This window comes from Manis pentadactyla, chromosome 6, assembly GCF_030020395.1.
Source record: "Manis pentadactyla isolate mManPen7 chromosome 6, mManPen7.hap1, whole genome shotgun sequence".
In the NCBI taxonomy this organism is placed as follows: domain Eukaryota; kingdom Metazoa; phylum Chordata; class Mammalia; order Pholidota; family Manidae; genus Manis; species Manis pentadactyla.
The window spans coordinates 109,372,914-109,390,796 of NC_080024.1; the positions used below are offsets into that span (position 1 = coordinate 109,372,914).

The 17,883-nt window shown below is 37.9% G+C and overlaps 1 protein-coding gene across 3 annotated transcripts in view; it reads right to left on the minus strand.

Moving 5' to 3' along the window:
- RAB31 (RAB31, member RAS oncogene family) overlaps window positions 1-17,883 on the minus strand; it is a 132,175-nt gene that overhangs the window by 48,716 nt on the left and 65,576 nt on the right. For all 3 annotated transcript variants that reach the window (XM_036880700.2, XM_057504040.1, XM_057504039.1), the window contains exons 4-5: window positions 6,248-6,319; window positions 5,091-5,197 (exon numbers count right to left, since the gene is read on the minus strand). In XM_036880700.2, the coding sequence (XP_036736595.1) occupies window positions 5,091-5,197; window positions 6,248-6,319 (179 nt within the window). The remainder of the gene's footprint in view (window positions 1-5,090; window positions 5,198-6,247; window positions 6,320-17,883) is intronic.

Genomic DNA, 17,883 nt, shown 5'->3' on the forward strand with positions numbered 1-17,883 from the left:
TCAAAAATCAGTTGAACATATTTGTGTGGATTTATTTCTGGGTTCTCTGTTCTGTTTCATTGACCTGTGTGTCCATCTTACTCTAATACCATACTGTCTTGAGTTCTGTAGCTATCTAGTAAGTCTTAATATAGGACAGAGTGAACTCTTCCACTATATTCTTCTTTGTCAATACTGTTTTCACTATTCTACTGCCTACATCTTTCCATATAAGCTTTAGGATAAGCTTATTTATATTTACAAAAAGCCTTGCTAAATTGGTAATAGGCACCGCATTAAACCTACAGATCAATTTGGGGAAAACTGACTTCTTTACTATGTTAAGACTTCTAATTCATGAACACAGTATGTCCCTCCACTTATTCAAGTCTTATTTGATTTCTTTCATAAAGATCTTATAATTTTCAGCATACAGATCTTGTATATGTTTTGGTAAGTAGATACTCAAGTATTTCATTTTCTTTGGAGCAATTATAAAGTGTATTGTGTTTTTAATTTCAGTTTCTGCACATTCATTTTTAGTATATAGAAATGTCACTTATTTTTCTGTGTTGATCTGGTATCCTGCAACTTTGTTGAACCTACTTATTAGTTTTAGGAGTTTTTTGGTATATTCCTTGGGATTTTCTTTGTAGACAATCATGTCATGTGCATAAATCAACTTTTTAAATATTTTGAAATAATTTTATATCCCTATAACAAATGTAACACTAGTGCCAGTTGTCATAAAAAGAATGTAATTATAAAAAATAATATAATAAAGACAAAATAGAGTTAAATTCTAGCTATATACAGTTGTCTGCAGAAGGTCCTTAACCTTCGGCCTGCACTCTCTCTCTCTCTCCTAAATAAATATGCTAACCTTCTACTTTAAAAAATTAGAGAAAGAGGAGCAATGTAAACCTAAACCAAACAGAAGGAAGGAAATAATGAACAGAGAGGACATAGATGAAAACAGAAAAACAATAGAAATAAATCAGTGGAACTAAATTTTGATTCTTTGAAAAAATCAACAAATTCTACAGGGAAATAGAAAGAAGACTAAAATTTCTAAAATCAGGAATGAAAGAGTAGATGTCATTACTAATCTTACAGAAATGAAAAGAACTATAAGCAAATACTATGAGCCACACAAACAAATCTGATAACTTAGATGAAATGGATGAATTCCTAAAAATACATAAATTACTCAAACTCAAGAAATAATAGAAAACCAGAGTATATGCATAGCAAGTAAAGAGATCTGATTAGTAGTTTAAAGTCTTCCAGAAAGAAAAGCCTGAGTCCAGATGGCTTCAATGGTGATTTTATCAAACACTTAAAGAAGAATTAACACCAGTGCTTCATAAACTCTTCTAGAAAACAAAGGGGAGGGAACACTCATCAACTCATTCTGTAAGGTCGAATTGCCTTGATACTAACACCAAAGACATTACCAGACAAAGGAAAACTACAGACTAATATCCCTTATGAATAAAGACATACAAATCCTCAACAAAATACTGGCAAAATGAACTCACCAACATATAATAAGGATTGTGCATCATGGAATCCCAGGAATGCAAGGCTAGTTTAACATCCAAAAATCAACAGATGTAATATATTATATTAACAGAATAAATGATAAAACCCACATGATCATCTCAAAATATGCAGATAAAGCATTCGACAATATCCAAAATTCATTCATGATTTAAAAAACAACTCAGTAAACAAGGAATAAAAGGGAAATTCCTCAAGCTGATAAAGCAGATCTATATAAAAAAGCATATAGCTAACATCACAGTTACTGAGAATGACTAAATGCTTTGGCCCTGAGATCAGAAAGAATACAACAATGTCTGCTCTCAACATTTCTATTCAACATTGTATTGTAGGATCCAGGAAGAATAACTAGAAAAGAAAAAGAAATAAAAGGCGCCCAGATTGGAAAGGAAGAAGTAAAACTGTCTCTATCCACAGACAACATAATCGTGAATACACTGGCAATGAACATGACATAAATGAAATTACCAAACAATCCCAATCACAATAATATCAAGAAAAAGTCAAATACTTAGGAATAGATAATAAAAGAAATGTAAGACTAGTATACTGAAAATTATAAAACATTGCTAAAAGAAATTAAAGAATAACTAAAATGGAAAGAATCGTATTTATGGATTAGAAGACTTGACATTGTTAAATTGGAAATAATCTCCAAATTGCTCCAAAGATTCAACAGTCCCTATTAAAATTCCAGCTGCCTTTTTTTGCAGAAATTGAGAAGTGGATCCTAAAATTCATATGGAAATCTAATGGACCCAGAATGGTCAGACAATCCTGAAAAAGAAGTAAATTGGAAGATTAACAATTCCCAATTTCAAACTATAACTCTATAGCAATCAAAATAATGTGGTGTTGACATAGGATGAATAGATCAACTGAAAAGAATTAAGAGCCCCAAAATAAGACTACATTTATGGTCAATTAATTTTTTTACAAAAATGCCAAGAAAATTCAATTGGAAAAATTATCTTTTCAAAATGATGCTGAAAATTAGATATCCACATGGAAAAAGATTCAGCCATAAAAATGAATGAAGTACTTACTACTTCATGCTACAACATGGATGAGCATCATGCTAAGTGAAAGAAGCCAGTCACAAAAGACCACACATATTGCATGATTCCATTTATACAAAATGTCCAAAAAAGTAAATTTGTAAAAACAAAAAGGTAGACTAGTGGTTGCCAGGGTTAGAAGGGGACAGAGATTGGGAATGACTGTAAATTGGCATGATGTTTCTTTGTACAGTGACGGAAATGTTCTAAAATTAGATGTGATGATGACTGTACCACTCTATAAATATACTAAAGTTCATTGCCCTATACACTTAAAACAGGTGGATTTTACAGTATGCAAAATTATCTCAGTAGAATATATTTACAAATACAGTGAAATTTTGAATTATAGAATAAATGCTTTAAAATTAAAAATTTACTAGCATCAAACTAGTCTTTCTCTCTAACTTAATCAAAGTAGTCTTTCTCTCTAACTTAATCAGACATTCAAAGAAAAATTGCAAAGGGAATTATTTCCTTGCTGCAAGATACAGTAACAAGTACCATCTAAAATAACTTCGTGTGTAACAAAATGTATATATCCCACTCTTTAAATCACAGCTGCAAGATCTCAGGAAGCCACATGCAGACTTCACAGAGACCAACCTAGAGGGGAAAGGGTATTAACCAAAGAACTTGGACTCGTGGGACAGTGGTCCAATGATGTCACCACCAGGTGTCTTGGATTGTCTCCCATTGGGAAAGGAGCAGCAGTGAGTGAATTTAGTTGAAGTGAGATGGATAAATTGTGTTAGCTGGGGCATTTGGAAACTGTATATATAGGAATTGGCTGGGCACAAATCAGAACGCATGCTAAGGAGAATGCCACACCAGTGTATAACAGGTGAACTCTACCCTGAGAAATGGTATGTCTTCAGGTGCTGGCAGCTAAACCCACATGGTGCATACATGTTTTGTCTGGCCAGGCTGTACTTTCCTAGGCACTTTCTCTCTTCAAGACCACCCACCCTCCTTCTCCTATGGTTATAGTGGCAAAAATCATTTTGTACCATTCAGATCCCCAGCCTTGGCCACAAATGCCTTGTGATGATGTGGGGAAGTCCTTTCATGGCAATTAAGACTAGAAACAAAGAGAATGCCAAGCCAACATCTTTCCAGAGACTAAAGACAGAACATATCAAATACCAGAGCTAAAGGAAGCCCTGTTTTTTTAACCATGTGGTAAAAAAAAGGTTTTACCAGTACCTTCCAACAAATTCCCCTTTTTCCTGAAATTAATTTCAATTAAGTGTCAGTTCCATGTCACCAAGAGTCCTGACTAATTCCATTCACCTTTAAATCATTTTCTGCTTAAATTCTAGTCCACCAGCTCTCCCACGACATACAAGGCTTAGTTTCACCCAAAGTCGCACCTTTGCGGTAATTCCATGGTGTCAGATGATAGCACCTTCTCTCATCAAAGACTCTCTCCCCACCCCCACCCTCCCATGACAAAGGTTAAAGGGATTCTGCTAGCAATACTAGACGAGCAAGCTGTTTGAGGATTACAGTAAAGAAGGTAGAGATCTGAACTAAGTCCAGGAAACGTAAAGATTTGTCGAGCCCCCAGAAAAACAAAAGACTAAGTGGTGTTTATGGCTGTTATTATAAACCAACCTGATGTAACGTGATATAAAACTTCTGAAAGCCCAAAGAAACAGAGCAAGTTGTCAAAGGCCATGTTAAGAGCTTTTGAAAGATCTATTTTCATTGTTCATTAAACTTTGGCTTAATCACATTTGGATTAGCAGAACTTGAAGCATGGTGTCATCTTTACGAAAATTAACTACTGGAATTGCTGATAATTAACCATGGGAATGGGGACAACATAAATTCACTATTTCCTTTTTTGCAACATTTTTATTTAGTAAAAACAGCTAGCTGATCAAGCTATATAAAGCTGTCATCAAATCTCTAGCCCATGTGGCCTAGGTCCCTACAGACCTCTCTCCAGGTAAAGGAAGTTCAACAATCTGTCTCTGGGAGAAACCAAAGTGTTCATGTATGATGCATCACATACAGATCTTAGACCAAAAGTGTGAGATTACATAGATTTGACTTCACCCTGAAGCTAAAGTCTAGAACTAAAACAAACAGGGATGCTATGGAGAATGTTAAGAATTCTAATCTGCCTTTCCATATGAAAATGTTACTAAAATGGTGATAGTAGTAATGACAACAATAATGGAAAGGCAACAATAAAAATAATAAAACTATTCAACGGAAAGACATCTAGAGTCAGAATGTTACTGTGCCCTGTATAGGAGATTTGGTTTTAATAGTCATTGCTCAGTGGTCCATAAAACTTGCATTTCCCTATTCTTTTCCCTTACCTCTACTGTGGTTGTATAATACCACCTTAACCACAAGAGAATGATCATTGATTCAATTACACTCAGAGCACACATAACATAGGCATGACAGCTTTTTACACATGGGCATTCAGCGATGGAGGATATTAACCACAAAATATTTCATGCTTCTTACCTGATATCTGAGAGATCACACTTATTTCCAGCAATAGCCATTACAATGTTTTCTGGACCATGTTCTTTCAGTTCTTTCACCCATTTCTTCAAGGTATGAAATGAATCCTAAACCAAAAGTGTAAATCAATCATTGGAGAGATCCACCAATATAATATTTCAAGTAGAAGAACAAAACCAACATATTTAAAAAAGGAAAACATTTTTCAGGAGACTCACATAGTTTAACATATTACCCCTATCTGGGCACAAAATTTAATATTAGCTAATTATACTTAGATAGCCATAGAAGTTCCTTTCCTAAAACTAAAAATTTTTTGAAGCTAAGAAAATCATACTGGTCATTTTCTTCTATAAACAACATTAACTTAAAATTATAGCCTGACTCAACACAAAAACGGACCAAGTCACAGGACTAAGACAATATCCATGCTTACTTCAGGAAAGAAAAAGAGAAAAAAAATAAACACACACACTTCAGAGTCCTGTTTTCCTTTATGCCCTTGACTTAGAGCCATTCTCCAGGAAGCAAGCCAAGACAGTCAGCACAGAAATCATCAGGAATACATGGATAGTAAGTGATGGATCATTAAACTAGTAGTTCCACACCCTGAGTCAGCACTCCAGGAGTGGAAAGAAAAATGTCAGCAAACCACTGCAGCGACATGCTGACAGATGTCCTAGATCCTCATCGTGGTAACTAAAAATATGTTTATTATATTCGGGCAAACACGCTGTACATGCAGAAACATTATCCTTGGCATTTTAAGGACTGTGGTTGAAACATGAATAGGAAATAAATATTCCATAATTATAAAATGTACAGAACTTAAAAATAATTTTCCTTTCCTAAAAAAGCTGATATTCTGGAGAATAGCACTAGCAGGCATAAACTTGTCCCTATAGATAGTCAATTTTAAATATGAATGATCATTGTTGCTTATTTAACTTAGCAGATAAATTTGAAATGCTTTTCTACATATAGGTGAAATAAATTCAATATATAGTATTCATTATTCCTGACCACCATACAGTGAAATCTCCTTCCAGGCTATTGTCAAGACTGGAGCAGTAAAGTCTCTGCTTTTGTCTTTCTAATGCAAAGAATCACCATATAGGGCATCTACTTCTAAGTATAAAGGGAACAAACATTCTTACCTGTTTGGTAATATCATATACTATGACAGCTGCAGCAGATCCACGGTAGTACATGGGAGCCAGTGAATGAAACTGTTGGACAATGAATAGTTTGAAGCCAAAGTGAACATATTTAATGCAACCCCAAATTAAATATAAAATTTTTATCCTACATTATCCTTATAGGATTCCTGAATTCCCCTAGAATTTTCCCAGGGTTCATATTAGGCAATAAAATTTCCTCCTTGACTGCACATACACTTGTGGTTGACAGACCATGAAACTCACTCTTGGGCGAAGGCCAAACTAAATTTTATTTTAAATGTTGCTCTCCTGTGAATTTTCTTTCCTCTACTGCTCATCACTTATCAAATATGACTAACCCAGGGCAATCTCATTAGAATTACACAGTGGTAAAAAAAGATGTTTGCCAAGGGGAGAATAACAGGAGACTAGCAGAGATCACATGACCCTGGCTGAGCCATTAAGGAGGGACACCAGAGCACGGGCACCTCGACAACCCACCCTCAGGTCTGGGTGGCTGCTGTCCCTCTGGTCACAACACATGGGGAGATAGGCGAGCTTCACTCCCAAATGTAAACAAAGCAGATCTCACTGGTCTCTAGAATCATTTATCCCTAAGCAGGATAGATAATTACTCTGATACGTACACATTTTTTGTATATTTTGAAGAGTATATCTTTGAATATATTTGAAGAATACATCATGGAAGGGTTTTGAAAATCAGAAAAAGTTCAATAGAAACACAGACAAAGGATATACGTAAATAAATCACAGAGGGAGAGTTATAAATTGCCAATAAATAATTTTAGACATGCTCAACAATGGTAAAATAAATGAAAATAAAATCAATGATAAGGTATGTATTAATTTTTAAATATCAAAAAGATTTCTCATGTCCAGTGTTGGTGTGTATTTGGGAAGGGAGGCACTCTCATACACCATGTGGGAATGTATTCTAAAACTTCAAAAAAAGATATCAGTGTCACTAATCATCAGGGAAATGCAAATCAAAACCACAAGAGATGTCACCTCACACCTGACAGGATGGCTGTTATCCAAAAATAAGTAAATAAAAGGCAGTGAGTGCTGGTGAGGATGTGGAGAAAAGGGGAACCCTTGTGCACTATTGGTAGGAATCGAAATTGGTGCAGCCACCATGGAAAACAGTATGGAGGTTCCTCAAAAAACTAAAAATATAACTACCATATGATCTAGCAATTCCCCTTTGGGGTATATACCCAAATGAAATGAAATCAGTACCTCAAAGAGATGTTTGCATTCCCATGTTCACTGAAGCATTATCCACAGACAAGACATGGAAACAACCTCAGTGTCCATCAATGAATGGATAAAGAAATTATACATATAGTGGTATATTCTGCAACCATTAAAATGATAGTGAGGACTTTTATTTATAAGAGAAGGTATCGTTGACATTCTGTTAAATGAAAAAATTAGCCTCAGAAGAGCATATTATTCAGGGTAAAATGTGTCTGTGTCAGTAAAACATGTTTCTCAAAATGTTAACAGTGAAATTTTTAGTGATGTGTACACTTTCCTTATGATACTTATATATGATAAGAGCCTGTATGTTTAACTTTTTCAGTGATTTTTGTAAATAAAATGGCCTTTAAGTTTTAGAAAAGCAGCCATTTTTACTGGGGAGTGGAGGAGGGGTGAGCAAGGCAGGAAGGATGGATTCTGAAGCTTTTTCAGCAAACAAAAAAGCCATCACTCATTCATTTTTATTTCCTGCCCAGTACTTATCATTGAATAAATGCTTGCCAAATTGAAAGGAGCCTGTTTGGAAATCTGAAGCACATCACTCCTGAGCTCTCCCTTCCAGAGCACTGAAGAATCAGGCACAGCAAAGGGGTGTGGAAGGAAGGGGTCTGCTCTTCACCAGCTCAGGGTCTGTGTGCATGCCTCCGCCTTAAAGAAAAATGGCTCTGGTGCCTCTGCGGCTTCCAGAAAAGGGAATGCGTTGAATGGAACTCAGGATGAACCCAGGAGTTCCCCCTGAAGGGCCCTGGTCGCTCGCCAGGACTCACTGGAGGACAGCAAGCCATTTACCATGTGAGCCTTTCCATATCCACCAACTGCCTAACAGGGCTTGCTGTAATTGTCAGGCATCAATAAATCTATTTTTAATCCATCCTTTGGCAATTCCCTCCACATGCAGAAAACAAAATCAGAATTCCTGCCCAAAGGGAGGAAAATGCAATGTATTTTGAAACATTCCTGCTTTGCAAAGGGTAAGGAATGCATATAAAGTGTCCTTTTGTCCCAATTACATAAAAGACCCATTCTTTTCAAAATCGCCTCCATATTAGAAAGGTCCACTTAAACACATCAAGCAGATACAAAATTTATATCTCAAAAATCAAGATACTTGTGGACCTAGCACAAAGAAGAGCAAATTGTGGACATCTAAGACAGAGTTCATTTTTAGCTGTAACACCATGAACTGAATTTAAAATGATCACTGGAGTACAGGTCTCATTAATTATTGAATAGACCTTTGTATATAATGCATTACTTGTTCTTTCCTTCCTCCAAATGGAATCATTTTGAAATAAATCTGTTGGTGAAACCATTTAATGACTTCATTGCCGGGGACTTGGGAGTTTTAATGAGTTAGAAGTTCACATCTCAGTTCCAAAACCCAATAATGCATTGACCAAAGGATAATATTTGTGGAGGACATAAAGGTAAATCACTTCTAACCTACAATGTGCATACTTTTCCCCATATAAATATAAAACAAAGCAGCACAATTGGCCTCAATACTCAAAGCTACATAACTCATTTCCCGTGGGGTCAGAAATAAGACTGATGAAAAATTCACATATAAGATTCTTCTAAAAACAAAGTGCACAATCCCAGGAGGTTGACACAACTTTTAAAAATCTCATCTTGCAAGGCTCTTTGAAAATCAGCACAACAGAAACCAACTGAAAACCTCTTCTTCCCTAACTATCCAACAAAGCATCTAGAATACCAAATTAAAGTATTCAGATAATGCTCAGGTGACATTTAATTATTTAGAAGAAGCATAGGGATTTGTGAAAAGTCAGTATGTCCCCTCAAAATAAATGGCTGTGTAAGTCATTAGTGTGTGTGACTCTGTTTTTTAATTGCTGGCTGTGCACAGGATAAGAGGGAAGGGAATGGTCTTCAAGCTTCTCAGATTTCTCACCTTCCACAGATGGATACTAACCCTACCTCCACTTTCAGCAACCAGCAGAAGGATAAGTGGGCACAACCTTTCTGGAAAGCAACTGGACCATGTATATGGAGAGTTCTGAAAATGTTTAGACATTTTGACTCAATAATTCCACCTCTGAAACGAATAATCAGAGATGGTCACAAAGTAACCAGAATGCATTCTAGAATTATCAGTAAGGCTGAAAAATTGGAACCAACCTCAATATCTAACCACTGAAGACAGGAAACACAAATTTGGCTTAACCATCTAATGGGCAGCAATTAAACTCAAGTTTCTGAAAATATAAACAATGCCACATGAGGCAAGATGGCATAGTTAAGTATTTCCCAAGTCCCTTCTGCAGAGCCCTGTGCCCTTGAAGTGGTTTTAGAAAAAAGGTTTCTTGGGAGGCAGTGCTGAAGATTCAAGATGGTGGCATGAGAGGTGAGACAGAGAACTCCTCCCAAAACCACAGATAGTGTGAAAATATAGTTAATACAACTAACCCTAAAAGAGCAACAGGAATGAAGGCTGAACCAGACTGCATACAGACATCATGAACAGAGCAGACCTCACAAAACAGGGCAACATACCAAAGCCTTGATCCAGCGGGACCCAGGACCTTCCCCCACCCCAGCTCACTGGCAGGAGGAAAAGAAATGGAGTGGGGAGAGGGTGGAAGCCTGGGACTGCTTAACACCTAGCCCTGGAGATCTGCTTTGGAACACAGACCTACATTGTGTGGTGCTCTGGAGGATGGGGAGCTGGGACAGACAGAGTGCTTGAGAGACAGATACCGGCTGTTTGTGGAGGATGAGATCCACACCCAGCCGCTCTGGGACAAGGGAAATGCAGGCGGTCTGAGAGGCTTCCTAGCGACAAGAGGGCTGCTGAAGGGGCAGGGTTTGCAAGGAGCTTGCTGCGCGGGAGAAGGGATAGGGGGACAAGGTTGTCTGGGTGCGCTCTGCCCAGCAGGTTGGGAACTTTCAGGAGCTTCAGGTGCTCCATCCCCCTGGCTGGCTACTCAGCTCTGAGGCCCCTCACTGTGATACGCAGTCTGCTGAGCCTTTCTCCTGGCCTGACAGCACCAGCTCGCAAACTGGCAGTCACTGCACTGGCATCAGGGCAGTCAGAGGGAGGCCCAGCCTACAACAGCTAGAGATGCAAAGCACAGAGGCTTACACCTGTGTGATTGGCCCAGTGGCTCTGATACTGGAGACAGGCATGGCAGACGGGAGTCAGGAAAGAGATATTTCCTCCCCCCAGGCACCAGCTCTGCTCCCCTATGACCCCAAACCTCACTCTAGGGGCTGAGCAGCTCCAGAGACTGGAGCGTCTAGGCACTAGAGGGCACCACACAAAAATATGAAATGTCAAAAGAACCTGGTTCAGACCAAAATCTCACAAACCCCAGAAAAAAGGGCCAAATGAAACTGTACTCACCACTCTTCCTGAAAGAGAGATCAAAATAAAAATCATAAACATGCGTATGGAGATACAGAAAAATATTCAAGAACTCAGGAATGAATTTAAGAAGGAGATTCAATCGTTAAGAAATTCCATATCTGAAATGAAACATATAAATGAGGGATGTAAAATCAGACAAGATGTAGTAGAAGAGATGGTAAATGGAACAGAAATTAGAGAAGAGGAATACAAAGAAGCTGAGGCACAGAGAGAAAAAAGAATCTCTAAGAATGAAAGAATATTGAGAGAACTGTGTGACCAATCCAAACGGAACAATATTCACATTATAGGGGTACCAGAAAAAGAAGAAAAAGGGATAGAAAGTGTCATTGAGGAGGTAATTGCTGAGAATTTCCCCAATCTGGGGAAGGAGATAAGTCTCTCAGGCCATGGAGGTACACAGATCTCCCAACAAAAGGGACCCAAGGAAGACAACATCAAGACATATAATAATTAAAACGGCAAATATCAAGGATAAAGAAAGACTTTTGAAAGCAGCTAGAGAGAGAAAAAAGATCACCTACAAAGGAAAACCCATCAGGCTATCATCAGATTTCTCAACAGAAACCTTACAGGGCAGAAGGGAGTGGCATGATATATTTAGTGCAATAAAGCAGAAGGGACTTGAACCAAGAATACTCCACCTGGAAAGGTTATCATTTAAATTTGAAGGAGGGATTAAACAATTTTCAGATAAGCAAAAGCTGAGAGGATTTACCTCCCACAAACCACCTCTACAGTGAATTTTAGAGGGACTCCCATAGATGGAAGTATTCCTAAGTCTAAATAAATGTCACCCAAGGGATAGACAAAGAGTACAGAATATGATTCATAACATACAAAGAATGGAGGAGGAAGAAAAAGGAGGAAAAAAAACAAAAAAGAATCTTTAGGTTGTGTTTGTAATAGCAAACGAAGTGAGTTAAATTACACTGTTAGATAGTAAGGGAATTATGCTTGAACCTTTGGGAAACACGAATCTAAAGCCTGCAATGGCAATAAGTACATACCTATTGATAATCACCCTAAATGTAAATGGTCTGAATTACCAATCCAAAGATGGAGAGTCACTGAATGGATAAAAAAACAAAACCCATCTATATATGCTGCCTACAAGAGACTCACTTCAAACCCAAAGAAATACACAGAATGGGATGGAAAAAGATATTTCATGCAAACAACAGAGAGAAAAAAGCAGGAGTTGCAGTACTTGTATGAGACAAAATAGACTTCAAAACAAAGAAAGTAACAAGAGACAAAGAAGGACATTACATAAGGATAAAGGGGTCAGTCCAAAAAGAGGATATAACTATTATAAATATCCATGCACCCAACACAGGATCAGCTACATATGTGAAACAAATACTAACAGAATTAAAAGAGGAAACAGAATGCAAATGCATTCATTTTAGGAGACTTCAACACATCACTCAATCCAAAGGACAGATCAACCAGACAGAAAATAAGCAAAGAGACAGGCACTGAACAATGTATTAGAACAGATGGACCTAACAGACATCTACAGAACACTCCATTCAAAAGCAACAGGATACACATTCTTCTCAAGTGCACACAGAACATTTTCAAGAATAGATCAGATACTAGGCCACAAAAAGAACCTCAGTAAATTCAAAAAGACTGAAATTGTAGCAACCAGCTTCTCAGATCACAAAGGTATGAAACAAGAAATAAATTATACAAAGAAAATGAAAAGCCCACAAACACATGGAGGCTTAATAACATGCTCCTAAATAATCAATGGATCAATAACCAAATAAAAAAAAACAGGCAATATATGGAGACAAATGATAACAATAATTCAACACTGCAAAAATCTATGGGAAGCAGCGAAGGCCATTCTAAGAGGGACATATATTGCAATACAGGCCTATCTCAGGAAAGAAGAAAAATCCCAAATGAATAGTCTAAACTCACAATTAATGAAACTAGAAAATAAAGAACAAATGAGGACCAAAGTCAGTAGAAGGAAGGACATAATAAAGACTAAAGCAGAAATAAATAAAATTGAGAAGGATAAAACAACAGAAAGAATCAATGAAAGCAGGAGTGGTTCTTCAAGAAAATAAACAAAATAGATAAACCTCTAGCCAGACTTATCAAGAAAAAAAGAGAGTCTACACACATAAAAAGAATCAGAAATGAGAAAGGAAAAATCACTATGGATACCACAGAAACACAAAGCGTTATGAGAAAATACTGTGAAAAATTATATGCTATCAAAATGGATAACTTAGAAGAAATGGACAACTTCCTAGAAAAATACAACCTTCCAAGGCTGACCAAGAAGAAACAGAAAATCTGAATAGACCAATCACCAGCAAAGAAATTGAACTGGTAATCAAAAAACTACCTAAGAACCAAACGCCTGAACCAGATGGTTTCACTGCTGAATTTTATGAAACATTTACTGAAGACCTAATACCCATCCTCCTTAAAGTTTTCCAAAAAGTAGAAGAGGAGGGAATACTTCCAAACTCATTCTACAAGGCCAAAATCAGTCTAATACCAAAACCAGGCAAAGACCCCACAAAAGAAGAAAATTACAGACCTGATGAACATAGATGCAAAAATACTCAACAAAATATTGGCAAACTGAATTCAAAAAAAAATATATCAAAAAGATCGTTCATCATGATCAAGTGGGATTCATCCCAGGGATGCAAAGATGGTACAACATTCGAAAATCCATCAACATCATCCATTACATTGACAAAAAGAAGGACAAAAACCACATGATCATCTCCATCGATGCTGAAAAAGCATTCGACAAAATTCAACATCCACTCATGAAAAAAACTCTCAACAATATGGGTATAGAGGGCAAGTACATCAACATAATAAAGGCCATATATGATAAACCCACAGCTAACATCATAGTTAACAGCAAGAAGCTGAAAGCCTTTCCTTTAAGATCAGGAACAAGATAAGGATGCCCACTCTCCCCACTTTTATTCAACATAGTTCTGGAGGTCCTTGCCACAGCAATTAGACAGCACAAAGAACTAAAGGGCATCCAGATTGGAAGGAAGAGATTAAACTGTCACTGTTTGCAAATGACATGATACTGTACATAACAAACCCTAAAGAATCCACTCCAAACTACTAGATCAAATATCTGAATTCAGTAAAGTTGCCAGATACAAAATTAATACCTGGAAATGTGTTGCATTCCTATACAGTAATGATGAACTAGCAGAAAGAGAAATCAGGAAAACAATTCCATTCACAGTTGCGTCAAAAAGAATAAAATACCTAGGAATAAACCTAACCAAGGAAGTGAAAGACATACTCTGAAAACTACAGGACACTCATGAGAGAAATTAAAGAAGATACCAATAAATGGAAACACATCCTGTGCTCATGGATAGGAAGAATATTGTCAAAATGGCCATTCTGCCTAAAGCAATCTACAGATTCAATGCAATCCCCATCAAAATACCAACAGCATTCTTCAATGAACTAGAGCAAATAGTTCTAAAATTCCTATAGAATGACAAAAGACCCCGAATAGCCAAAGCAATCCAGAGAAGGAAGAATAAAGTGGGGGGCATTAAGCTCCCTGACTTTAAGCTCTACTACAAAGCCACGGTAATCAAGACAATTTGGTACTGGCACAAGAACAGACCCATAGACCAATGGAACAGACTAGAGAGCCCAAATATAAACCCAAGCATATATGGTCAATTAATATACAATTAAAGAGCCATGAATATACAATGGGGAAAGGACAGCCTCTTCAACAGCTGGTGTTGGCAAAACTGGAAAGCTACATGTGAGAGAATGAAACTGTATTATTGTCTAACCCCATACACAAATGGAAACTCAGAATGGATCAAAGATCTGAATGTAAGTCATGAAACCATAAAACTCTTAGAAAAAAGCATAGGCAAAACTCTCTTGGACATAAACATGAGCAACTTCTTCATGAACATATCTCTCCGGGCAAGGGAAACAAAAGCAAAAATGAACAAGTGGGACTATATCAAACTAAAAAGCTTCTGTACAGCAACGGACACCATCAGTAGAACAAAAAGACATCCTACAGTGTGGGAGAATATATTCATAAATGACATATCAGATAAGGGCTTGACATCCAAATTATATAAAGAGCTCACGCACCTCAACAAACAGAAAGCAAATAAGCCAATTAAAAAATAAGGAGAGAAGCTGAAGAGACACTTCTCCAAAGAAGAAATTCAGATGGCCAACAGGCACATGAAAAGATGCTCCACATAGCTAATCATCAGAGAAATGCAAATTAAAACCACAATGAGATATCACCTCATACCAGTAAGGATGGCCAACATCCAAAAGACAAACAACAACAAATGTTGGTGAGGATGTGGAGAAAGGAGAACCCTCCTACACTGTTGGTGGGAATGTAAATTAGTTCAACCATTGTGGAAAGCAGTACGGAGGTTCCTCAAAAAACTCAAAATAAGAAATACCATTTGACCCAGGAATTTCACTCCTAGGAATTTACCATAAGAATGCAGTAGCCCAGTTTGAAAAAGACAGATGCACCCCTATGTTTATTGCAGCGCTATTTACAATAGCCAAGAAATGGAAGCAACCTAAGTGTCCATCAGTAGATGAATGGATAAAGAAGATGTGGTACATATACACAATGGAATATTACTCAGCCATAAGAAGAAAACAAATCCTACCATTTGCAACAACATGGATGGAGCTAGAGGGTATTATGCTCAGTGAAATAAACCAGGCGAAGAAAGACAAGTACCAAATGATTTCACTCATATGTGGAGTACAAGAACAAAGAAAAAACTGAAGGAACAAAACAGCATCAGACTCACAGAACCCAAGAATGGACTAACAGTTACCAAAGGGAAAGGGACTGGGGAAGATGGGTGGGAAGGGAGGGATAAGGGGGATAAAGGGGTATTATGATTAGCACACATAATGTAGTCTGGGGGACATGGGGAAGGCAGTATAACACAGAGAAGATAAGTGACGATTCTATAGCATCATACTACACTGATGGACAGTGACTGTAATGGGGTATGTGGGGGGGACTTGATAATAGGGGGAGTCTAGTAAGCAGAATGTTGCTCATGTAATTGTACATTAATAATACTAAAAATTAAAAAAGGTTTCTTGGCCAAATAAGTTCAAGGGACATTGCATATAATAATAATTCCCTAGAGGCTTACAAAGTATTATTAGCACACTGAAGGTCTGAAAATTTCTATAGTACAGAAACCTACTTATTTTAGTTGCAGAATTCCCAAATATTTTTTCCATATTTTCAAGCTGTATTTATTAATATTTAGGGACCTAGTATGCTCAGAACTCACCTGAGGACCATGAAGAGCTCTAGATTTAATAAAGTCTGGAAAGCTGAGCCTGGCTCTGTTCTGGTTTTTGTATTTTATATTCTGTGGGGTCAGTGGTGATGGCTAAGGTCTTTCCAGCTCTGTGATGACACAGAGTAAGACACTCGCGGCCTAGGTAAGACAGGCTCTGGATGGAACCTCCTTCCCTTGCCCTGTTCTTGATTCCTCTGAGTTCCCTACTTGCAGCACAAACCTCCTCTTCCTATCATGTGTGTGTTTGCACATGTGTGCGTGCGTGTGTGTGTATGCTCGCACGCACTAGCACACCACTCAGCACGCAGTGGAAAGTATTACTCCAGGAAATCTCCTAATCCTTCAGACCACCCAGTCTGCTTCACGCAAAAATTCTTTAAATGCAGGTTTGTGGCATCATAAATTTCCTAGCAGCAAAAATTCTACAAGTCAAGAATGAGCAGTGGTGGCAAATACACGAAGTTTCCAAACAAGGACAGGCTCCAGCTGGGCTCTGCCTCTCCTGGTGAGAATTATCCAAGCCAGAATGCTCTGGCATCAGCCCCAGGAACTTGCAGGGATTGGTTATGTATTACGATTTTCACAGAACGCTCTGTCCCTGGTGAGTTACTTCAGCGCAGACCAATGCTGGTCTGTCTCAGGTGCCAGCACACAGTGAGAAATTCTCGCCCTCCCACAGAACCCCTGTATGGACTGTCAAGAGCAGAAGCCAAAACATATCCAGAGGCCCATTTGGATTCAAACAAAGAGGCAAGTGGTAGAGGAAAATTCTTGACATTCCAAACATTCTCAGCTGGCAAAAACTGAATGGAAAAACTATTACTGAATGTTCTTTCTGTATCATTCAGAAGAATGTTTCTGATTTTTACACAGACTCTTTCTCTCTGCAGGAAAGCAGAGGGCCTATTTAACATGCCTACTCAGAGAGCCTAAAACCCAATAGTATGTAAAGTTGAATAGAAAAGGGGCTAGAAGACTATATCAAATTATTAACAATGGTTGTTTCTCAATAATGTCACTGTGGGCAGACCACCATTTGTTTCAATCTTTCTGAATTATTTTTTGAAAATGCTTAACAGCATACATTATTTCTGCAATGAGAAGGGATCTTTTTTCCCCTTCCATTTTTCTTTTTTTTCTTTTAATGTGCCAGTCTAAGTCAAAGAGCTTCCTTCAGCATTCAGGGTTGAAGCAAAAATACCAGGAGGAAGCTGACTCCTTTCTGACAAGGTGCAAACCTTCTTTCGCAGAAAATTATACCACACAAACCACAGAAGAGATGTTGGAAGGAGGGCATGGATAAGTGTTTTTTACAAGATATGGTAATGAACTGGCATATGCTGATCCCTAAAATAATGCATAAACAGAAGTCACAATTTGCAAACACCGCAGAAATACACATCCCCACCCGGGGAAATACCACACTGCGGGGAACCTGAGCTCTAATTCCCTCTCTGGGGAGGCCCACCCCACCAGGCAGCCACCAGGAACCGCCTGCCCACAGCTGTGACAGGCCCATGTAGGAAGGGATCAGAATCACATAAAAACACTTGCCAGCATGTGCCTTCATTCACCCCCAGCATGTCAGGTGCTCAGGCATCTGCGCTGGG